The sequence below is a fragment of the Temnothorax longispinosus genome, chromosome 2 (assembly GCF_030848805.1).
Source record: "Temnothorax longispinosus isolate EJ_2023e chromosome 2, Tlon_JGU_v1, whole genome shotgun sequence".
NCBI classification, from domain to species: Eukaryota; Metazoa; Arthropoda; class Insecta; order Hymenoptera; family Formicidae; genus Temnothorax; species Temnothorax longispinosus.
The window spans coordinates 17,904,675-17,929,211 of record NC_092359.1 but is presented as its reverse complement, the minus strand read 5'-3'; the positions used below and the strand labels follow the sequence as shown (position 1 = coordinate 17,929,211).

The window sequence follows — 24,537 nt, the reverse complement described above, 5'->3', positions numbered from 1 at the left end:
GATCGAAAGAAGATAATTGTAGATTATTCTCGGAAAACGGTGTTACGCGGATCAAGTTTCATCCCCTTCGTCACGGTGCACCATTTTAACGGTCCTTTCAACGGTTTGAGGAACATTGCGAAACGAAAAAGTGAAAGTATCCCGCGTTAATTAACGCGGACCGTAATGTAAATTAAGTGCCTCGGACGAAATCGTTCTATCGAAGATGGGGTTGGACATTACTAGGCGGTCTCGAGTTGCGTCGATATTTTACGAACGTGGCTAAAAGTGGAAACCGCTTTATTATCCGGTTATTTATCGCATAATATTTCGAGCGTTCGGCGGCGCACTTACGGGTACGCGGGCGATTTTATCGCGACAGTGTATACGTCGGCAATTAGCATTTCGTCGAATCGAGTTGAGATTTATGCGACAGACTGGTCTACAGCATCCTTAACTTGTATCGCATGTGTACACGTTGGAAAGTACACAAGTTAAATTAACCCGATTTCGAGTCGCCGAATACACGCCGTTCGAGCAGCGCGTTAACAACTCTTTACACAAGCATACATAGATACACGCAGGAATATAGTAGACATTAATTATGATATAAGTAGAACAAAATACGATGTTTAATATTTATAAAATTAAAGCGAAACGAGAATTTCTTACGTATACGTGTTTCACATTAATAGACTTTTGTGTCTCACATTTACAATTTACATGGCAATATATTTCTTATCGATTTATGAAACCCAATGTATACCTGACAGATAAAAAATTCGTTTACTTTAATTTGTTTATTACATGATTCAAATTGCATGGCATAAATTTAAGTATTTCACGATGAAACGAGATTTTTTTCGTTACCGCGGGAGGCCTCAAATGGAACGCGGGATTGACAGGAGCGAAACGAGGGCACACGCGGGAAAATCGATTCGGCGAGCGCGCTCGAAGTTAATCGTCGCAGGAGCGCGCATGTCCTCCAGCCTCGCACTGAGCGAGACTCGTAATGAGCGAATTATGCGACGAGACAACGAACCGCAACTGTCACTCATAGTTTTCTCAAGGCGCGAGACGCGAATTACAGTCGCGCAACAAGGAGGATCCGCGTACAGCGCGGCACAATGGCACAGTCATCATCGCGTTCGTCCACGACGGGAAAGGGAGGGGACAGGAGCCAAAGGGGTATTTGTCCACTGAGCAGGAAGTAATCTGTTTCAATGTGGCCACTCGGCCAATAAACAACGTTTACGTCGTACAGAGCGTACCTACTTACGGCTCACGGCTCACTTATCCGTGGGACTGGATCGACGATGAAACTCCTTTTTCGAATTGGGCACATCAAGTTAGGAGGACGCGCCGTTCGAATGCGAAAAAAATTTACTTTTTTTTTTTTGCATTAAGAATGATCTTAAGAGTGTCAACTGAACCTTTTGCACAATTGTACTGTATAGCATGTACATTTTCTGCCTCATTAAACTAGAAAAAGATACAAAGAAGCTTCTCATGTTATTTATTTTTTTAACCCTATTCGCTCCAACCATGCCTTTTGTGTCCCACGAATTTCTAACAGTCGTTTGTTCCGGAAAACAAATGATCGTGGGAGAATCCCCTCCACGCCGGAAAAAAGTTATTGTGGCAGGGAACCTCAGGTAAAAATTTCAAAGTCCTAGCTCATTTACTCTCGAAACGGGGAACAATCAAAATCTCGGTGGGACATGAAAGTGCATGGTTGGAGGATTACGTCAGTGTTGTGTGAAAGGTAAATGAGCATTTTTTTCGATAAAAATGTATTTTTGTGTATAATTTAACCGTATTTAAAATATTTTTATCGTTAAAAAAGAAATTTAACATTCCACAGAGGTCTATTATGGCTCAGAGGCAGGTGGAAGAGGTGGGGAGGAGCTACGATTATATAAAAAAAATTAATTTTTTTACATAAAAAATATCTGTCACACTTCAAATTCACCTTTTCTTATTCAGAAATTCTTTTTCTAGCATTCTTTAAGTCCTTAAAGTCCTTCTGTACCATTTAAAAATTACCAAATTTGCGGCGACGAAATTAAGTATTCCTATTTAATTAATAATTATCTCATATTTTTTTTCTCATTTGCACTACTTTTAGCTTTAATTTGCGTTTTGGTTCATTAAGCTTCGTCAATTTGTTCGTGAGTTATGATTTTTTAAGTAAAACGAGTCGTAACGTGTGTTTGTCAACATATAATTGTTGTAAAAAAATATTTAAATAAATGATTTTCAAATGTTCTTTACATTGATTTTTAGTCGAAGGTACAAAGATATTATAATAATTTTTGGGGAATTTTTCAAAGCTATTAACATTATAAAAAACACGTGGGACTCGAAAGTGCATGGTTGGAGGATTATTGGGGCAAAAAAAACGTTGGAGTGAATAGGGTTAATTTTATCGTTTCTTCTTTGACGAAGATAACGTGACTTTCGCACGACGATTAATGCGCCAGCCATTTATTTTGCGAGCGGTATAAATCAAACTTTGCGAATCTCTCGTCGAGATAGGTACACGAGAATCACTTATACCTGCATTGCATTTAAATGCATTTATATTGCAAAACTCGACGTGCGCCAATCTCGGAATAAACGGCGCGTATGACAATGCCGGCTCGTATCTCGTTACGTTCCTGCGATCGAGGTGTTTCAACGTGTCACGCGACGACAGTAACATCGGGTTCGCTTTGCTGCCCGCCTACTTCGCACACGGGCCCATGCTCTAACAAGAAAATATGAAAGACGTTGATTGACGCCGGTAAAAATTCCCGATATCCAGCCGCGCCGTTACCGTAAAATTGGGTCTCGCGCGAGTCCCGTTGCACGTGATACAAGCAGCGAGATATAAAATCGATCGCGATCTACCGCTCGATAAAAATCTGACAGAAAGGCCACGCAGCGGTTAAATGCTCAAGGAATTCTATTGGAAGAATTATATTTTTAGAAGAAGAGAAAGATTATTATAAATTATATGCGAATGTAGTGAATAAGTAACCCAGAGGTCATGCCGTATCTTCAATAGGAAGATCAATCATGACGACGTCATAACACTCCTCCGTTCTAACGAAAATTCTTCTCCAAGCGAATGAATGAAAGATCGCGGTTTTGCAGGCGTGACTTTGTTTTATCGAAACCGCAATTCTTATCTTTATCCCCCGTTCGACTTTGAAAGACTCCGGCTTCTTTTCCTCACGTGGCATAATTCACCCGTGTCGCGCCCGACGGCCTTGCGGTTGTCGTGTCTCGCCCGAGACGTACGAGAAACAGCGATATCCCTTCGGCGGGTTTGAGTGCGCTAGGGTCCATACGCACGTAGGTTTTGCCGATACAAATAGACCGGCGCGGCGATCCGGTGGGATACGTGCCGTGTATCGGCTTATTAATTGGCATTCACGACCAGTGCCCTGCCCGCGCGCTCTCGTGTATCCCACTTAAATAATAATTACCTGCTCGAACTATCACGCAGTGCTGCGACGCGGGCGCCCACGTAGGCGCCGTTTATGCTTCGCTGCGAGTTCCGTCGTCGTCGCCGCCGCCGTTCTCGCGCAACCGGTGCAAGGAAGGAAAAAGGTTTTGCACCGCGGAATATGGATCGGTATGCAGGATACTGCAAGATTTTCCGTATTCTTCTCGTGTCAATCGAAAACAGTCATCGTCAACTAAAATATCAGGCTGCCGATGATTTCGGTGTTCGGCGATTAAAAATTACGAGCTTTCTCAAGAATTAAGTTACAAGGATATGCGACTATATAGATTATATAAATTTAACCTTTACTTAAACTTAAATAAGCTTTTCCGATAATATCTTGGCTTATATGACAACGTATATATGATTTTGATAATATATAATGTATATATATATATGATATATTCAAAGTGGAATGCCAAATGGTCAACGATAAATCAAATTTCCGAAGTACTTCTTGGTGAAAGGAAGAGTGCGGGCCAACTCCGTATTGCAGGCGCGGTGCGGCAGATCGAGACTATTAAACCCAGCGGCTGAATAGGATTGATAGAAAGGTCCAATGAATGCCGCGGGACCGCAGTCCCCCGGAGCATCAAGCAGAATGCATGCAGCACGGACGACGTTTATGCATGTGCAGTGTCGGGTCTATGGACGCGGTGGATTGCAAGTTGCGCCAGTTGCGGCACGGCAATCATGAATAAACCGAGTTTATCGATTTGACAAAAGGTCTATGCAGAGCATCGAACGTGCAATTATCGAGCAGTCTAATGAAGAAGTGTACGGGCATTTGTATTTGTACGCGATACATGCGTGCAAAAGCGGTGTCTCTTGAAGAACGTGCACTTCTCCAGCTTCTGGTGACGTTAGAAAGCGGGAAGTTTGTTTGAAAGCAAGCGAGTCGATTTTTAGAAGAAACAAAAACTTGTCTTTTAAGGCAATTAAAATTAATGCTCAGCTTTTAATTAAATTATAAATGTAAATCTTGTAATTATACGCGATGTTTCGAAATTCTCGCATCCTCTTTAACTGCAGAAATCTTCGGTTTTAACATCCTGTGATTGAAATCAAATTTTGATAGTCGCGATGATAATAATTCATCCTACTTTGAAGGCCTATCTTTTTTCGTTACGGAGCAACGGAATTGCCATCGTGATCGCACGCTGCTTTCATTTATATGTATCGCGATGGTCACCGAAGTGGAGAAAAAGAAAACGCGCAAGCCGCTACTTAAAGGGACATAGGAGAGTATCGAGTTATCTACTGGTTATCTGCGGCCACTTCGACCGCCGTCTGTACTTCCTGTTCGATCGTCGTAGTCGTGGTCGTCGGTCTCCTTGCCGAGAAGAGACAAGGCGGACGATCACGCGTGGACCATATCTCTGCGCGTTATTTACAAGCCGATGATAATTTATTTATCGAGCTTCTCGAGGCGATCGCTATCTTCCGGCGGTTTTCTCACCACCATCAGGTTTGCTAATGTCGTTCGTTTGCGTACACGAGTTTTACTTCCGCTTTCGTCGCGGTAGATAAAAATCGCAGCGTACAAACCTATCATTTTGCCAATCGCGTTAGTTACAATGTTGAAGCATGATTGTACGTGATAACGTTGACATAATTTAACCTTTGAACAATTTTTGCGTAAACCAAGCTTTTCTAAATGCGACATTCTGTCGAATAATAATATAACGTATCGAAAATCCTACATATTCTCACTGACCATTACATCCACCCAAAATTTCTCGATTAGATCGAAAATCCTTGATAATATACGGTAAGGAATGTCCAACCTACTGATTATGTGTTGGAGGAGAACGGGTGCACCGAGCGATCTCGCTCGATCGCTCGATCTCCCGCGTACTCAGTGGCGAAGCGCCGCGCCGTACGCACTCGCGCGTACGTATGCGTGAGTACACGTCGCATTGAAGTCAAGTGGGCTGCCGTGGAATGTCGTCCGAGGAGTTTTCGAGGGCTCCTCGAAGCCGCTGTCAAACCCAAGTACACGTTCGTGACTGCCACGAAGTGTCTCATATACGAGCGCCTCGAGATCGGCCGCGAGAAAGACGCGGCCGTAACGCTTCGCGGAATGAAACGCACGGCAAGTGACGCTTCTCTCTCAGAGGTTTTTTATCTCGAGATACCGGGCATCTCGTCACGTCACCTTTCGCAAGCGGTCGCATTCCTCGGAAGGTAGCCGCGCGCACGTTTGTTTCACGGGAAACCATCAGCTCTCCGATCGGCTCTCCGTAGGACGATATCCTCAGACCTCGACCGTCCTCTCATAAATCATTAATCTTGCAGTTCTCGCGTCAGTTATAACTTGACTCACGGGCGATTTTTCTCTCATTCGCATCTTTTTACGAAGGCTTTCATGATCTGTTCTCGCATGTGAGAAGCATTAAGTTATTATATCCTTAGATTTAAATCTATTAATATGTAATTTTCTATCTCTCGCAATTAATTTAATGTTAAAGACTAGACGAAGAGAATCATTTAATTCACTTTACTTTCAATCTAGCTGTTTTACGCTGACACCAATAAATCACCTATTTCTTCGATAAATGTTGAAATGTATCGCGACACACTTAACATGGAAAATTTTTCTTAAGTCGTATTAATACATATGAGAGGTGATGTGTGATATCGACACCTTATAAACATTCATTTATAGACATGTAAAACACATGTTTATTAGCGGATAATTGGAGTAGCTGAGTAGCATAATCAACCACGTCATTAAAGAATTCATGAATATCGGCATCGACGATCGCGCGGATATTTCGAAGAGAAAACGATAGGCAAGACTGCGTTCAGCGAGGTACTCTAAGTGGCTTATGGCGACCTCGTTGAACGTGATATCGCATAAAGGAAGCTATCGTCGTTACTCGTCTCCCGTCACTGTCACTCGTCACGGTTATTCTTCCTCGATTTAAAATTGAGATACGCGTTATATATCGCGTTCTCGGTTGCTACGCAACTTTCAATGAAACATTCCTTTTTAATGAGATCCATCTAAGGTTGTGTGAACGTTGATTCTCCAGATCACGAAAACCTATTTATGATGCCAATAAAACTCATAATTCTCCGATATCTGTGCGTTCGAGAAGCTGCGGTTCCGATTTTTTGAGAGATCTGGAATCAATTTATCTCATCGATCGTAGAATATTAAAGAGTGTTTGCTTTGAACGACATTACCGGCAAACAATGTCGCAGAAGCGACAAGTGGAGACAGTCGCTGCAACGACATGCGACAGTGGGCTTTAATGGGTTAATAGCGTCCGGCCTTTATGCAGGACACACGTTTAATGACGCGTGAAGAGCAGCACACGCCGACGAAAATGTAAATAAAGCATGTCTTTTCAGGGATAATTTATACCGCTTGACGCTGACGTCGCTGACGGACCTGGAGCACGCCTCCTGGTCCGCGCCGGAGGACAAGGTCAACACGTGTCAGAATAAGGGACAGAGCGTCGAGGATTGTCGTAATTACGTCAAGGTGCTCCTCAGCAACGGCAAGAGCCTCTTCACCTGCGGCACTTACGCATTCAGCCCGTGGTGCGCGTGGCGAGAGGTACGTTCCCCGAAAAGTAGTCTGTCCGATCGGGACCAGGCGAGAGTCGGGGAATCTCGTTCACCATTAACGAGAGTTCCTAACGCCTGTTCTTCCCCGTTGCGATTCGTCGATGAACAGATTATCGTCGTCATTAGCCGTGTAACGCCCAATTTGGAAGGGCTATAAGGTCACGCCCCCCGCTCGAACGCCGGCGATAGTTCTCTATACAGTGGCAATTATGATCACAGATCGAGAATATAACGAGCGTGACCAGCGAGATGTCGGGCGTGGCCATGTGCCCGTACTCGCCGCATGCGAACGTCACGGCACTTCTCTCGAGAGGTCCATCCGGCGGGCTCTTCGCCGGTGCACCCACCGATTTCTCCGGAGCCGATCCCGCGATCTACAGGACGCTGGCCTCCCCAAACTTGAGGACGCGACAATACGACTCCAAGTATGTTCGCAGGAAGAGAGAGCACGAGTTGCTTCGTCCAGCTGATCAGTCCTGAAAAATGTCACTAACTTCACACTCAACTTGTTGCAGCCCGTTTTAATATTCCTCTCTTTCCATGAAATTCTTACGAAATTCTTTTTACAGTTATATCGAAAAACCAACAAGATTAATTTTATCGTAATAACCGCGTTGCAAGATTGTCGGTCTCACTTATCGCCTCGCGATATTTATCGCGCCCAGAGTCCCGTTCTCTCTAAGTTCGCGTTTTCCTTTTAGGTGGCTGAACGACCCGCAGTTCGTCGGCAGCTTCGAGACGGAGGATCACGTGTACTTTCTATTTCGCGAATCCGCCGTGGAATACATCAACTGCGGCAAGGTAAGGATCGATGCCGCGGAGTAATTCGCCGTGACGCGCGCGCGAACGCGCGTCTTCCATCATACACGGAACACGGAGAGCGAGAAGAGCCATTCGCGCGATTAGCGATCTCGTCTCTTCTGACTTGCGTCAGACGTATAATTAGCCGTTTACGGTGTTGGTCGAAACGAGCGACGCGCGACGCGGATCTTCCTCTCTCACGCGGCAGAAAAATCACCATCCCCGACATGATCTTAGTTCGCGCGATGTTTATCATTTTCTCAACCTATCGCCGCACAAATTGCCGCCTAGGGATGGCTCTAATGAAACACTCTGCATCCGGTTGCGCGCGATCATACCTCGATCACGATTGAACGCGAGGCTGAATTTGCCGTTTTAACGTGGTAGATTAATTCGCTCACGATGCCGTTTTGCAAACGTCAAAAGTCAACGAGTCAAGTATCGATGTTTCAAATGTCTCGTTGACTTTTGATTGTGCAATGAAGCGCGATATCGCATTGTCTTTTATATCATTAAAATTTGTACCCGCCGAAGTTTAATACATTATGATGTATGGCTCCAGAAAATATACTCGAGGATAGCGAGGGTCTGTAAAAACGACCGAGGTGGACAGATCATGTTGAAAGACGTATGGACGACTTTCAGTAAGGCTCGCTTGAATTGTTCGCTCCCCGGCGAGTTCCCATTCTATTATGATGAAATCCAAGGCGCTGCCTATCATCCGGAGGAGGGAATCATTTACGCGACGTTCACGACTCCCATGTGAGTATCGTTCAATGGTCCGATTAATTTGAAGGCGTATTAATTATCGTCTGTGTTTATGTCTGTTCACAATCCCAGATGGACGCAAGAGACGGTAAATGACAAATTGATTATGCGATACGCGACGCAGATGTTACTTCGTTGGCTTAAATTGATTTACGCATACAATTCATTATTTATTATGAAAGAGAGATTTACAGCAATATTGATTAATCTTAATTAAGCAATTAAATATTTAAGAAAATTGAAAAATCGCAGTTTTATTTATATTTTATATGACTTCTTAGGTTTCCTGAATTAGCATATTTACGTAGAAATTTACATCGTTGAGCCATTTATCTTTAATTATAGAGTTATGCACGATTGCTAATTCCTTCGTCTTAACGTTCTTTATCGCTCGATTACAACGGAATGCTTTTTCGGATGCGGAAGCTGCGATCTCTCGAAGAAGAAACCGGCATTAAATGGAATCCTTTTTTTTCTCCGTCACAGTAACGGCATTGCAGGCTCGGCTATCTGCGCGTTCAACATGTCCGCCGTCGCCGCCAGTTTTAACGGGCCTTTCAAGTATCAGGAAAACGCGGGTGCCGCCTGGGAAAGGAGACCGGTCGCCCATCATAATCGCCAACGCTGCGGTCCCCCGTCTAGCACCGCGCCGCACCAGATCATGGACAATCAGCGGTACCAGCTGATGGACGAGGCGGTGCAGAGCACGATGCTGGAGCCGCTGCATACCGCGACCCTTGAGCGATTCACCCACATCGCGGTGGACGTTACCCCAACTAAGCTGCATCGCAGCGTGACCGTCCTTTACGTCGCCACGGCGACCGGACTGATCAAGAAGATTTCGGTCCTGCCTAGGACACAGGAGACCTGCATCGTCGAAATTTGGGGACCCTTGCCCTCGTCGCCGTTGACGTTGCAGTTTCTCAAGGACACGCAGAGTCTCTACGTCGGCATGGAGATTGGCCTCTTACGGTAAGACACTTCTATCGTAGCCGTAAAATTTAGTCAATCTTGTGAACGACATTACATCGTAAATAAAAGTAAATTGGCAATATGATCTAATGGTAAATTATGTTGTTCCAAATAAATATGTCGCTCATAAATTACGTGCATTGTCGTAAGCAGCAAATGTTTGTACTAAATGCTTCGCTAAAACGCACCGTAATACCTTCCGTCGTTTAGCATACCTGCCGTTCAGTGTTATCGTCATCGGAGCCGTCAAGCGTGCTTGAACGCCCAGGAGCCGTATTGCGGGTGGAACGAACATCTCATGAAGTGCGCGCAGGCACCGAAGCAGAATTATCTGGCGAATCATTGGCATCAGGAGGTCACCAAGTGTCCGGTGCTTACCGATCCTGTTGACGGAGGCTGGAGCGCGTGGAGTCCTTGGTCGCCCTGCCAACACGGCACGGGAGAGCAATCGTCCGGACACGGTCACGCTCACTCGCACTCGCACAGCGAACACGAGGTTCGTGGGCATGTGTGCTTATTACGTTTATCTTATCGTTAAGGATATTTTCCTTCGCAAGTGGGAATCGATCGTGAACGACTGAACTTAACGAAATTAAATGTAATAGGTTTAGCGATAAGAGCATCTCCTTTACCGTAAAATAAATAAAATAAAACTTTGAGAGTTTGGGTATTTTTCAAATAAACAAATAAGCTCTTTTTTTATAAAGTTGTGTGATAAGTAACGCTGAAAATTCGTCTTACAGAAAGTCGATACGTGTCAGTGTCAAACCAGGGAATGCAATAATCCTCCACCGCAGCACGGTGGCGAGAGTTGCACGGGCACGCGTGTCAGAGTGACAAATTGCACGATTCACGGCGGTTGGACCGCTTGGTCAGCTTGGTCAGCTTGCTCTCAGACCTGCGGTTTCGCGATGAAAACCCGCCGGCGTTCCTGCACGAATCCGGCGCCTGCATTCGGCGGGCGCGTTTGCGTCGGTCATGATCACGATGATATCATGTGCATCGATCTGCCGCCCTGTCCTGCCCCCGCTAAAGCCACTCCGCCACCTCAGAATGGTCAATGGTCGACCTGGGGTCCCTGGCTCGCGTGTTCGCGACCGTGCAACGGCGGTGAGTACTCAACTACCCTTATAATCGTGATAATATAAACAACATTTATAAAAGGTTTAAACAACATCTGAAGAATATTTTCAATGAGACTTGCGATTTTAGACGCTTGTGATTTGCGACTTTAGATCTTTAGAGATAACACGGAAACAGTATTCCATGCTTTCTTAGTATAAAATTAGCGGTTTCTATTTTACAGGAATACGCATCAGAAAGAGAACCTGCGACAGTCCATCATCGAAGAAGGGCGGTGTCGAGTGTCCAGGATGCGATTTTCAGGCAAGTCTCATCTTCTGCGGGAAGATATCTTTTTTTATAGATCTTTTTTGATAGCCAAATAGAAATTGAAAGAATGGCTTGTGATGAGACCGATTATATTTTAGACCGAGGAGTGTAACACTCACGAGTGCCCCGAGACGAGAAGGTACTCCGGATGGACCCCTTGGTTGGCCGTGAATGCTAGTATACAAAATGGCAACACGGTTTACCTGGAGAAGCGCTTCCGATTCAGTTGCCGCGCGCAAACGGATGATCCATCAAGCGTGCGAGTACAGCTCGCCAAGGAAGAGGAACGTACCTGCAGGAACGACGGCGGGAACGGCGGTTGTCAAAGAGCCGGGAAGGATGCGTACGTGGAGCCTATCAACGAGAATGGTTGGGGCGAATGGTCCTCTTGGGGCTTGTGCGACCGTCCTTGCGGAAGGGGTATTCAGCATAGGGTGAATATTTCTGGCAACATTATCTTGATACAATCTTGTCTAAAATGAAATTGTCTTGTTTTTACGGAGCATTTTGGAAATTGGATGTTCTCTCGCTGCTTGATTTAATATTTTATTTACTTAAAACTAAAATGAAACTAAAAAATAAAATTTATTTTATGCAATAAAGTATTACGATTGCAAAAGAATTGTTTACAGTTCTAAACCGTAAAATAGATAATTTAATTCAAAGTGATTCAAATATAATGTATAACCAAAAGCTATATTTTTACAGGTGAGACAATGCGAGTCGCCACCTTGCGAGGGTCTCCCCACACAAAGTAGAGTCTGTAATTCACATCCATGTCGCGTGAATCTCGGCAGTGACAATACGGCAGAGGGTCAATGGTCTTGCTGGACGGAATGGTCCGAATGCTCGGTAACTTGCGGCGTCGGAGTGCGCACGAGGACGAGAGAATGCCTCGGTCCGGAGAGTTGCAGCGGCCCGAGATTGGTCAGGGAGTCCTGCGAGATGCCCAGTTGCGAATCGTTGGCCGGTTGGAACATGTGGTCGCACTGGACCCCCTGCGACAGTGATCATCAGCAGCATCGGAAACGAACGTGTCTTCAGCATGGACCCGGCCTGTGTCAAGGGCCGACTCGCGAGACACGTGACTGCCTTCCAGACTGCATGGATAATGGTGAGTTGGAACAATTTTAAGTTATGTTATCTACAAGACAATATATTTATAAATATGATTTTTACATTTAAACACTTTAATTGTAAAGATTGATGGTTGAAGATTAACATTGCTGAACATTGCATACATTTTTTTAGACGTAAACGCCTTGCCTTCGAGTGTGGAGAGTTCGGGCGTCACGGTGGGCGCGATAGTGGGCAGTTGTGTGATCAGTTTTATCGTCGGCCTGGCCTTAACCGCGGTGTTGTGCTTCTGCTATTTAAAGCGACGCAAGCCGAGCATTCCAGGAAGTCCGCATTATATCAGCAAGCAGAATTCTTACGTCATCGTGCCGTTGAAGGAGGTAAGGTCTCGAAGAAGCGTGCTCAATTAACCGTATTGTCTTTGACATGAATATTTCAAGGAAGCTCATTCTTACACAGGTGAACGCAAAGCGACAGCCCAGTTTTTCAGGCAGCACCAACGGAAACGGTACTCTACGCGGCAAGAACAATCCCAACGTCAACGGCCTCGGCAGCCCCAAGTTGTATCCAAAGAGTCTCGATTACGAGTCCACCACTCTGAAGCGTAACAGTCACGGGCAGCAACACATCCGTGCCGATCTCGATCAAGACAAGTACTATTGAACGAGTTACTTGTGCGGATTCGCGTATCAGTGTCGTTTGGCTGGTGATCTGTGTTCTGGTCTTTTCAAGCACGTGATTTTTCGTGTGATTTATTCGTACAGTGAGTCGTAGGTAACGTTGCCGAGCACGAACGCGAACTCATTCCACGCATTTGGCAGCTGCACGTAAATCTTGTTGATCGATTAGTGCTCGATTGATGTTAAAGTGACAAGTGTGAAGACAAACCTCCTGTTACAGGAAGAATGTATTTACTTAATTAAGCTAAGGCGTCATCTTTGACATACATACGATCGATCAAGCAAGCGCCTGTCTATAAGACTATACGTTTTTAGCATTAAGTAAGTGATGTACGCACTCTCCGACGCGTTTGAGAGTTAATGACACTGCGATTAACGATGCAAATTAGTCGAAATTATTCAGTATCGAGTGATAAAAATTCGGTATATATTTCGGAAGGGACATAACAATATTCTTTTTTCGTGCTGCCGTGTCTTGATATATGAGATAATGGACATTTTGTGATGTATCGTTCATCATGCGATGCGATAACTCAGCGGACCCCAAGGAGAAAACCGTTGTTTCGAGAAAGTTTATAAGAGTTTATTTTTGTTTCTATGTATATATCTGTGAAAAAGAGAGACAGAGAATGCGAACGGACGAAATCGAGAATCAATCCCGCTCACGCTTGGGCATTCAACTTTGACTCATCTGTATAAAGTTTCATGATTTCTCATGGGAATGCATTTTCATATATTTCATATATTTGTAGGATTTTATTCATGCAAGGAGAAGATAATAAAAGAGAACGACACCGCAACTCATGCTTGGGCTGCCGAGGATTGATGGATTGATTTAGATATATATATAAAAAATTGTTGTACAAATACAAAATGTATTGTGTAGGTTTGCGTGAAGATATTTTGGGGAGATAGTTCGTCTTTTTTGTTTTTATTCAGGAGAAATATTGAATTTTATACTGAGTAACGTAGTGCCATGGATACGGAGTTGTACATAAGAATGCATCTTCTTAAACGTAGCTTTACGAATGAAAGGAATGCGTATATTATGTAAGAAATGAACACACGTCGCGCGACGATTGCGTTTATATTGGCTCACATTGAGTCGCGCTCGCGAATTACGTTTATGCATGCGACCGCTGATATAATTCATCCTTCTTCTTGCCGGATTCAAGGAGAGAATCAAATTTTTCATTTTAAACTTGAAAGAATCGCTTATTGTCTTCCAGAATGTAAGAGTTCAATCGGGTTAATCGCCTCCCGCGAGTTTATATAATAATCCGTCATGGAAAGAATGTGAGATAATGATATGTGAGGTAACGTAAGGTCGCGAAATTTATGATGTAACAACGTTTGATGTTGCTGCGAGCATCAGATAAATTATCATTTCAAGGTCACATGTATAGCCGAGTAATAAATACCGTACCCGATGCATTTATCCCGCGTACTTGTTTGTAATAAAGACAAGATTCTTTTTTTTTTTACGACTCCGTAAGTACTTCAAATACCAATCTTTGCGATAAAAACGAATCCTCAACGTCATACGTTTAAACCGAATAAGTAACATTTACTTCGCCAGTCAATAATTAACTCAATTAAGAATTTAATCGACTGTACTGGCAATGATTATAATCGTGGCAACGATTATAATCGTCGTGACAAATCGTCACCGCGTTTCGACCAAGGATCTAAAATTGATGTAATTCCAGGTTCGAACCCTGGTTCAAGTAATATTTTTTGCAATAAAATTTAATTATTTAATTAAGATGCTTATATTATAAGCATCTAAAATTACATCAGCGTTCGAATGACCAAGAATCCTTGGTTGAAACGGGGTGACAATATGTCACGACGATTATAATTGTTGCCACGATTATAATCATTGCCAGTACAGTCGATTAAATTCTTAATTGGGTCATACATTTAGCTCATGCAGAAAATTGAGAGCTCTTTTCTACAAATCAGCCGCGAATTTTTCTATCTGACTGATAGCGTAATCCATAGACGATTTCGTGGGTGGCGGTTGGCAGTTTACGACCATGCGAAAGAAATTGACAAACTCCTTCTCCGGTAACGGCATGTAACTAATCAGGAGAGATCCGTCCAGAGTCATGCGTTTCTTTATCTGCGTTGTGATCTCGTGCAATTTCTTCCACCAAGCTGGAGTTTCTTTCTGATCGCGCATTGACGGTGGTATATACCTGAAAAGATTCGCCGCCGTTACAACTGCGATATTTCACGATAACGTGGAATTCCTTACCAAAAACAGACAGTGCAACACTGATAGTGAGATTGCACCAATCGGAAGCCGACAGTCTCTTTAATTTGCTTAAGAAAATATTCCGCGCAGGACATCGCTTGTTCTACCGATTGCGCAAGGCCGATCTTGCCGCGGGCTTTCCACATTAACCAAAATTTCATTGCGTCAACCTTGATTTTATCAAACGTTGAAATTAATTATCAGTCAACGTGTTGTAAAGAGATGTTTAAACAATATTTTAGCTTTTGTATTTTTCAACGTGTCTTTTCTACAGGTCTCTTTAGGCGAATTTTAAACCTTTCTATAATTTACGAGTTACTATAAATAAAATGCTATATATCACGTATCTCGTAAAGATTGTAGACTTATGTACCTTTCTGCCGCATTGCACGCTTTTATCGCCTGTGTCCCAGCTGACGTCGTAAAATTTGTCCTGTTGGAAAAGGTACTTGGCCTGGGCGCAATTCACTTCATACAGCGCGTGTTTACCTTTGACCAGGAACAAAGAGCATTGCAACGGCGCACCGAGCATCTTGTGCGGATTCCAGGACACCGAGTCTGATCTATGTGTGTGTGTGAGGAGAGAGCCAGCCATAAAGAATCACAAAACAAAGAGAATCCGTCACAAAAATTGCCGGTCTGCACTAGGAAACCGAGTTTCCGGTATTCTTAGCGTCGCAGAAAGGAAAGTATTTATTTTCCCGTTCTTTTGGACCCGTAGATGTTATTTAACTGATTCGATGTTTCATCTAAAGGCCCTAATGGATTCGATCGCCTCGAAATGAATGGCAATTATTCACGGACAATTACTCAAGGTAATAATGGTTGCAATAACTCGTCGACTTTGGAATTTTAGAAAAATTGCCACTTTCCTTTCACGACGACACGGTCACGACAAATAATTACGAACAATTCGATGCCTCGCAGCCTGTACCGGTACTTTTCCGAGAACAACAAGGTCCCACCGAGACAAGCCTGCAACGAATTTCTGATAAAATTACGTCGATTTCTCGAGCTAATCGGTTTTCAAAGATACGAACGTCTACGTGCAGCCATAGTCCCTCGTTTCGGCATATCGTAGCGATTTCCGGTAACGGATCGATAGCACCGATCACCGTGGTTCCGGCGGTGGCGTTTACGAAGAACGGTACATTTCCGTCACTCCTCGCCTTCGTTATAAGTCTCTTCAAGTCGTCCACTATCATGCGACCAAACCCGTCCGTTTTTACCTGTAACGGAAGGACGTACTCTCGTGCGATTGATTGCGATTATTAGCTTAAAGATCTGGTTAGAATTTACTGATTTTCAAAGCCAATATTGAAGAATCTTTTGTAATATTTACTAACAGCAAAATGAACATGAGAAATATTATATGTGAAAATAAGATAAAATTTTTGAAATCTAACTTAATATTATATAATCAATAATGTATAATTGCATAATGGTGAAATTTGGTGTTTATCAAAAATGCAATAACTGTCATTATTTATAAATTGGAATGTGATTGGAATAATTACTGAACTTCTTCGCGTTTTGATGTCGCGACCCTCTTGAAAGGATTGAAATGTCGTGTATGTCTTATCGCTATTTTCACGTTTTCATACCTTATAAACTTGGTCGATGCCAAAGCCCAACCAGTTGGCAGCTTTCAGGATTGAATAGTGTCCTTGTTCGCTGGTAAAACACACCAGAGGTGATGTCAACGAAGACAGCCCTGACTTTTTTACATCCGGTATTTTCTTGTGCCTGGCACACATCATCCCGTACATATTCGATATGCTACCACCTGGGCACATTATACCGTCGGCGTCTGGCATCGACGGATAGCCGACGAGCTCCAATGATTTCACTATCACTTCTCGCTCTATCAGAGTAAATACGGGCGCGACTTCGTAGGTATACCTAACAGAAACATCCGCAATCGCAATTAGCAGTTAGCTCCTTGTATTTCACTTCAGTTAAACGCGCACAGCATCATTTATAACTGTCAAGAGCATTTCTGAAGTCATTATCGGACAGAAGTTATCTAACTTCTCGTTTCTTTAACTGAATCAAAACTTCCTTGACGATTTATATATATTATGATAAAGACTTCAATACATCGTTAATTGAAATTCTTGTAGGTCGTACATCGTGAGTCGCAAACTGGGTTATAGCAATGTTGTCTAGTGCTCACAAGAGCGATAACGAAATGGCTTTGATTACTCATCGCGTATCGTCAAGAGAGGCGGACAGCATTGCATCCCGCGGATAATAGCACGGAGAATACATTGCCCAATATTTTAAATCGTCTGGAATTTTTGAAAACTGTTCTTACTGGCCGGTGTTCAACACTTCCGTCAACCAAGCGCCAATTAATCCGTACTCGTCAACTCCAGCAAAGAGTTGATTGTGAAAATTCGGGCTGGACGTTTTCACGGAGTACCGTATAGTCTGTCGTATCGCAGTTTCTATTTCGTTGCTAGTCGCCGGGTTGTCGTCCAAAGAGAATGACATCTTTTTCTACAAAGATAACATCAAATAAGAAAGAAATTATCATAAACATTAAATAAAAAGGTAATTATTCCCTATTAAAATTAACGCTGCTTTAAAATAATTCACTTCAAAATTCAGAATAAAATTGCTATTGGCGGTTATTCATTTGTATTTATTCGTATAAAACAAAATTCTATTTTAAAATTTGATGTGAATTGTGTAGAGATCGTTTAAAACTTGTTTTAATGGGCTTCAGTATCGTAATTTCTATGACCACAGATAGTCTTTGCATATTCACTTGAAGCAACCAGATAATTTAATGTCTATATCATTCAAAATAATTATTATTTTCGAATATCCAGACTATTAAGATTATCTGAATTTTCCATATTCCGCATTACTTCCAACTACAAAAGGACTTCCTGAAAAAATAATATGTTATCGCGGCATGTCAAAGTTCCTCGAAGAAAATGACAAATCGTCTGGCGAATGTTCCGATTACGCGTTTAACGCTGCAACTATTGACCCTATATTTATATCGCAACTTCTGCGTATTAAATTAGTAAATATTCCACGAACAAGTGTTCTACTTGTACACTACGGAATATTTTCTCCCACCAGAATCCATTATTGCCTACGTGCACTACATCGGAGATCGTTGAAGTATTCAAATTAGACATACAAATGAAACAAATGTATTTACTATAATATTCTTAATCTTATATAATAAATCCTATATATAATTATACCGGATAACTTTTTGTTCAAGAGCGTAATCTAAAAGAGGAATGTTTAAAAAAAAAATATTTCTAAAGCAAATAAAAGAGATTAAGAGAGATAAGAAATAAGAGGTAAAATAAATCATTGAATTTTCTTTTTCCTAACTATACGACAATTTCAATGGTTATACTGTTAGAGCAACGAAAATATTATCGAGCTCGTTAAACGTTAGCATACTATGTTGAAATATGTTCAATATTCAAAATGTCAATAAGACTATTTTACTAAAGAAGATTCACTAGATCTAAATATTTGACTGTCATATTATTATTAATTTTATACATTGTTTAATATCAGTTTTAATAATTTCTTAATTCACTTAAGGCACATCTATTTAAAGTAAGTAAATTAAACGGTATAAACAAATTCTCATATTTCTTCGTTATTCGAAGTATAAATAATATTATTGACTTTCAATTGAAATGTTACACAGGAGCTAAATTCTACAATCTAACGTACATAAAGCTGACTTCATTCAGTAATTTAACATAAAACTTGAGGCTTGGTTAACAGACTTGTTATTTGCCATCGATACAAATAATCCTCGGTTCTACGATTTTATTATATTATCTTTAATTTCTTACGTAACTTACATTCATTTATTTAATTAACATTGTTTGTCTTCGACTGAAGAAGACTCTGTGTAGTTTGGAACGTCCCAACGTAGTATGTATTATTGAGATGGAAATAAACTTTTAAATTTAACATCCACACACACTGTTTGCTCGATTGGCCTTTGTTTTCCCTTTGATAATATTATTAATTCTTATTTAATTGCAAGAAAAAATAAAAATATAATGTAATATACAGCAATATAAAAAATATGGCATTACGGCCGAAGTAAATTGAGAAGTGAAATAATTATAAAAAAGACACTTCGTGTAATAGCAAGTTAATATATTCGAGATTATTGTATGACAGCTGGCACAGAAAATTGAATTATGACTTTATACCTGTAAATCTGCAGGGTAATGGAATTGTACAACAGGTTGATCGTCAGATTGGTCGAACGCATGCTCTTCTTTTAATATCTTCAAGATCTTCTCCAATAGATCGATGATGCCGTTAGTACCTGATGCAGCCATCGCGAAGAGTACACTGACCGACCAACCGACAAATCCATCGGTTGGGTCCGCTTGTTGGGAGTCCCTTCCATTTCGACTTACACCACTAGCGAAACGCTTTTTATCGTGGTCGTTGAGAACACGTCATACATACATAAACCGTGAACCTCGACGATCCCATCGTGCGGCTGCGGATTATTCATGCCAATTACGCATAAAGTTCATCTCTCCGTTAAGCTCGAATTAATGCTTGCACTTTGCCTTTCCGCAAATAAAAAAAAAACAACGAAATTACTAACGTACTCTATATAGATATCAATACTGTAGATATTTAGAACAGTTTAGCGCGATTAAGATAATGAATGTATTGTAGATTTAAATGTGTCAATATTGAACAAAATTCTTGTACTATTTGCAACTTCTAATTGCAATCTTATTCAATTGAATCGTATTTTCTATTAAAGCCATAGAAAATTGCAGGAAAAAAATAATTTCTTAGAGAAAAGTTATGTAATTAATACATTATTTTTTTCTTTTCTAATCTGGCATGTAATGATAAATTCTATTTAAGCACAATCATAAATACTCTGTTATTCTATACAGTTTAAAAATGCAGAAAAAACTGCAGATCCTTTGGAAAATAATGGACAAAAACACGTTCTTGAAGTAAAAGATTGTTACAATTTTGAAAATTGTAGTTTTATTGAATATTTCTCTTTTCTGCCATATTTTACGTTATAATTATAAATATTGTAAGTTGCATTATATCACACAGACACAATATGCGCAATTGTAAAGAAACGTGGAGATATCTCTTTCTCATGATAACGGAAAGAAAACAAAGCATAATCAATACTGAAGTTATAAAAAGATATTGCATTTTACGACGCGTGCTATTATTAACAAAAAGTATTCTTATCTAATATTCCACGGACGTTGCGCAATATTGCGTGAATTACATTGCACCTTCTGTGAAAAACTATTTTATCTTAACAAGATTTAGATAAGAATTTATTTTTGTTTCTATATTTTATATCTCTAAAGCAAAAAAATAGATATAATACAACTATATTCCGTCCAACGAGAGATCATGGTTGATCAAACATAAATAACGATAGGGCACAGGACAGCAACAAGGTGTTCGCGTTAAATTATTTTTATTTTTAATAGATATTGTCCAGCACTATTAAAAATAAAAATAATTTAACGCGAACACCTTGTTGCGGCTCTGTGCCCTATCGTTATTTATGTTTGATTAACCGTGATCTCTCGTTGGACGGAGTATAGATCATATCGGCAATTAATTCCATCCATATATACTAATATGTACAAAGTTTTATGATATTTAACAAATTTTCATGTATCTAGAAATTATATGTGAAACATTGTTATTAAGCTCATAAACGAGTAATTATTGCACTTGATGCATTTATCCGCGTTTCTACTGACAAGGAAAGGGTCCGAAGTGTCCCCCTTGATAAGCTTTTAACATATTGTTTTCTAAACGAAAATAAGAGATACGTATACTTTTATACATGCCCAATTTGTATGTTTAGGCCGTTTAGAGGATGAAACACCTCTTTGAAAAAAAAATCGGATTTTTTCTTTCTGAACAAATATTTCTGAAACGATAAAAGATAGACAAAAATGTTTTAAACAGTTTTAAGTAGAATGACTTGAAAAGCACTTTAAAACAATGACAAAAAAATTTATTTTCTTTTTTTTAAATAAAACAAATTTATTTTACTGCGCATAGGTAGTAGAACTTTTATATAACAGTTGAATAAGTAATAAGGATATAGTAAAAACGGATCTCTAATGTTGCATGTTAAGCTCATTAACGGAAGAAGTCATGAACGCTTCGTCTACGTCAGCTCCGGCTCTTTCTATTTGATTAAGAATGTAATCCATGGACGACTTCGTAGGTGGCGGGTGGCATTTCAGGGCCATGCGAAAGAAATTACTAAGCTTCTGCTGCGGTAACGACGCATAAGTGATCATGAGAGACCCCTCCAGAATCAGACGTTTCTTTATCTCGGCTGTGACAGCATACAGTCTCTTCCACCAAGCTAGAGTCTCCTCCTGATTACGCATTCTTGGAGGTATATACCTGAGAACACCCATCATGATAAAATCTTGAATTTTACGATAATATGGAATTACGTACCAAAAGCAAACAATGTTAGTATCGTAACGGTCTAGCACCGACCGGAAGCCAACGGTTTTCTTAATCTGTTTCAGGAAGTATTTCGCGCAGTACATGGCTTGGTCCACCGATTGCCGTAAACCGATCGTGCCGCGAGCTTTCCACATTAACCAAAATTTCATTGCATCGACCTTGGGGTATCATCAAATATTAAACCGAAAAGATAATGACCATTTATTTCAGTCAATGTCATAAAAACTGAATAAAATTTTAATTTTTTAGACATCCTTTAAAAATCTGTTAAGCGTCTTTGGATGTCTTTTTATCTTTTACAAGTAATCTTAAACTGTTACAGATAAGATATGGTATTTCTATAAAGAAAAAATGTAAAGATTACGACCCGCAATTACCTTCCTGCTACACTGTATACTCTTAACATCTGTGTCTAAATCGGTTTTATAAAATATGCCATGTTGTTCGACTCCAACGTTATTTGCATCGGACAAAAGGACGTGATGATGATGTTTGATCAAGAGCCTATTTCTGGTCAGGATTAAAGAACACTGATACGGCGCGCCGAGCATATTGTGCGGACTCCAGGTCACCGAGTTCGAACTGTATCGATCGGAACAAAGAAAATAAGTAAACTGCTGATCTACCAATAAATTATAATTTTAAGCCTTAGACATTACCAAAAGAAAGAAAAATATCCTTTAAATTCGTAAATCTTGTTCAACATTTCATTGTACAGGCTTTATTCAATTTGAGTATAAATTATACACACGTAACAATTACGAGAATAACTACGAACCGTTCAATGCCTCGTAATCGATGCCGGTGGCCCTTGGAGAACCTCAGAGTACCACTAACGCGAGCCTGCAACAGTTTTCTATTCAGTTTAAGTTGTTTCCCTAAAGCAATAACTCTCATATCGCATACGAACATCTACGTGAAACCATATCGACTCGAGCCAGCATATCGTGGCGATTTCCCGCAACGGATCGACAGCTCCGAACACCGGAGTGCCGGCGGTGGCATTCACGAAGAACGGTAATTTCCGTTGTTGTATCGCTTTTTTTATGGCTCTTTTCAGGTCACTCACGAGCATCCGACCAAACCGATCCGTCTTTATCTATAACAAAAGGATTATCAACTTAATTTTAACTGTTATGTAATTGCCAACTTAAAAAAAATCTAGTTAAATTTAATTCAATCTTCAAAGCCAACCTTGAATGATCCTCTTTATTTAATAAGCAAAATTAATATAATAAGTACTATCGACAAATGATAGTGTAAATACCTTGTAAACATTATTGGTGCCCAAGCCCAACCAATCAGCAGCTGTCGTAACGGAATAATGGCTAGCATCACTGGTAAAACACACTAAAGGTGGATCTCCCTGGATTCCCTTTATTTTATTTTGATCTAGAGCATTATTCCTAGCCAGTACCATTGCATACATCATCGATATATTGCCATCCGGCGTCATTATACCTTCGCCGCGAAGTGATTGTGGATAGCCCATCAGCTTCAATGACGCTTTTATCACCTCCTTCTCCATCAGCGTAAACACGGGGGCCTCTTCATAATTATTCCTAAGAAAAAGAATCGAGAATTATAAATCAACCATTATTTAATCTGTAATTTACTTAAACGTTATCTTATTTAAAAGAAATTTTCGGGTTATTCTTTAAATTGTTGTAAAAAAAAGTATGATTTTTTTATAAAACTAAATTTTTTCCTAGAAATTTTAAAGTCTTTAATACATATTAATTGAGACTGTAAGGTCATCTTTTTGAATTCAAATTGAATTCGCAGTATTATCTTCTTCTTAATTGTCTTAAAAAGTCAGAACTTCTTACATGCTAGTGTTCAGCACTTCCGTTAACCAGGAGCCAGCTAATCCGTACTGGTCAAAGCCTGCATAAAATTCATTATGAAAATGTGGACTGGATGTTCTCACAGAATGCCGTATAATTTGTCGTATCACCTCCTCAATTTTCTCACCGGCCGCTGACTCATTCTCCAAAGAAAATGATATCTCGTCCTACATGAATATAACATGGATAAACTCGCAGTAATACGAACAATTGAATTTTCCTATTCTAACTCGCGTGCAACTATCTCGATGTTTGACCGTTAAGCACGATCAAAACAGTATCGAGCTTGTTTGAAGCCGATATATTGTCCTTTTAATAATAGTGAGACCATGTAAGCAAAGGATATCAAAGAATCTATACAAATACTTGAATTATTATCAACTTCATCATTTTGTACATTGTTTAATATATTAGTTTTAATTTCTTTATCAATTATTGATAATGCATCCACTTTGCGTAAATTAATTAAACAAACAACCTATTTTGCAGTTATACTTATTCGATAAATACGTAACATTATTAATTTTTAATTAAATTACAAGATCATAGAACAATATAATGAAACAGAAGAATATATTATAGGACAAAAATTTAATTGGCAAGTAGTAGAAATACACGACATTATCGTAATAGTGTAATGTTGAGATACAAAGAAAAGCCGATGTGTGAGTAGTTCAAACGAAAACGGATTAATACATTCAGGAAATGATTATTGATATAAGATTACTATTTACCTGCAAATCTTTGGGATAAAGGAATTGAACAACAGGATGATCGCCAGATTGATCAAATACTTGTTCCTTTTTGAGAATTTTTAAAAACTTCTCTAATAGCTCGATAATATCGTTAGCACTTGACGCAGCCATTACGAAGAGTATATTGAAATGATCGACCAATCGACAAATTTGGTACGCTTGGATCCCTTCCATTTCGACCAAGAATACTAACAATAAGAATGAATCGTTCTAAATACTGTGTGTTTGTGTGTGTGTGTGTGTGTGTGTGTGTGTGTGAATTCCGGCGATTCTCATTGTTACGGCCGCATTATAATGCTATATTTTATATAGCATTACAGTAATTATTATGTACATAATAATTACAGTAAAAATTTATCTTTAAACGTCCGTCACGGATTTGAGAGTTACAGTTCATCTCATCACGAGATTTTTGACGTACTATTAGCATCCAAAA

The 24,537-nt window shown here is 40.4% G+C and overlaps 3 protein-coding genes across 6 annotated transcripts in view; 1 reads left to right on the top strand and 2 right to left on the bottom strand.

Annotated features, from left to right (window-relative positions):
- Positions 1-14,224, top strand: part of Sema5c (Semaphorin 5c) — a 94,506-nt gene extending 80,282 nt beyond the window's left edge. For both annotated transcript variants that reach the window (XM_071797991.1, XM_071797990.1), the window contains 12 exons: positions 6,833-7,040; positions 7,271-7,476; positions 7,753-7,852; positions 8,415-8,614; positions 9,107-9,592; positions 9,803-10,088; positions 10,336-10,702; positions 10,899-10,978; positions 11,083-11,418; positions 11,693-12,098; positions 12,236-12,441; positions 12,521-14,224. In XM_071797991.1, the coding sequence (XP_071654092.1) occupies positions 6,833-7,040; positions 7,271-7,476; positions 7,753-7,852; positions 8,415-8,614; positions 9,107-9,592; positions 9,803-10,088; positions 10,336-10,702; positions 10,899-10,978; positions 11,083-11,418; positions 11,693-12,098; positions 12,236-12,441; positions 12,521-12,724 (3,085 nt within the window). In that variant the 3' untranslated portion in view covers positions 12,725-14,224. The remainder of the gene's footprint in view (positions 1-6,832; positions 7,041-7,270; positions 7,477-7,752; positions 7,853-8,414; positions 8,615-9,106; positions 9,593-9,802; positions 10,089-10,335; positions 10,703-10,898; positions 10,979-11,082; positions 11,419-11,692; positions 12,099-12,235; positions 12,442-12,520) is intronic.
- A 337-nt stretch (positions 14,225-14,561) lies between these two features.
- LOC139825335 (acidic amino acid decarboxylase GADL1-like) lies at positions 14,562-19,396 on the bottom strand. Of its 2 annotated transcripts, XM_071797989.1 has the most exons (9): positions 19,210-19,344; positions 18,850-19,001; positions 17,319-17,503; positions 16,606-16,903; positions 16,042-16,230; positions 15,912-15,976; positions 15,375-15,564; positions 15,002-15,171; positions 14,562-14,942 (listed from the first exon to the last, which is right to left on the bottom strand). In XM_071797989.1, the coding sequence occupies exons 2-9, from the start codon at positions 18,853-18,855 to the stop codon at positions 14,696-14,698; spliced, it is 1,350 nt and encodes a 449-aa protein (XP_071654090.1). In that variant the 5' UTR covers positions 18,856-19,001; positions 19,210-19,344; the 3' UTR covers positions 14,562-14,695. The 2 variants fall into 2 exon arrangements, with proteins under 2 accessions (XP_071654090.1, XP_071654089.1); XM_071797988.1 differs by lacking the exon at positions 18,850-19,001 and having other exon boundaries at positions 19,210-19,396.
- Positions 19,397-20,548: 1,152 nt separating this feature from the next.
- On the bottom strand, positions 20,549-24,481 carry LOC139808070 (cysteine sulfinic acid decarboxylase-like). 2 transcript variants are annotated; one of them, XM_071769694.1, is made up of 8 exons: positions 24,081-24,478; positions 23,329-23,513; positions 22,767-23,061; positions 22,410-22,598; positions 22,278-22,342; positions 21,877-22,081; positions 21,488-21,657; positions 20,549-21,430 (listed from the first exon to the last, which is right to left on the bottom strand). In XM_071769694.1, the coding sequence occupies exons 1-8, from the start codon at positions 24,273-24,275 to the stop codon at positions 21,136-21,138; spliced, it is 1,599 nt and encodes a 532-aa protein (XP_071625795.1). In that variant the 5' UTR covers positions 24,276-24,478; the 3' UTR covers positions 20,549-21,135. The 2 variants fall into 2 exon arrangements, with proteins under 2 accessions (XP_071625795.1, XP_071625794.1); XM_071769693.1 differs by having other exon boundaries at positions 20,549-21,657; positions 24,081-24,481.
- Positions 24,482-24,537: the final 56 nt, after the last annotated feature.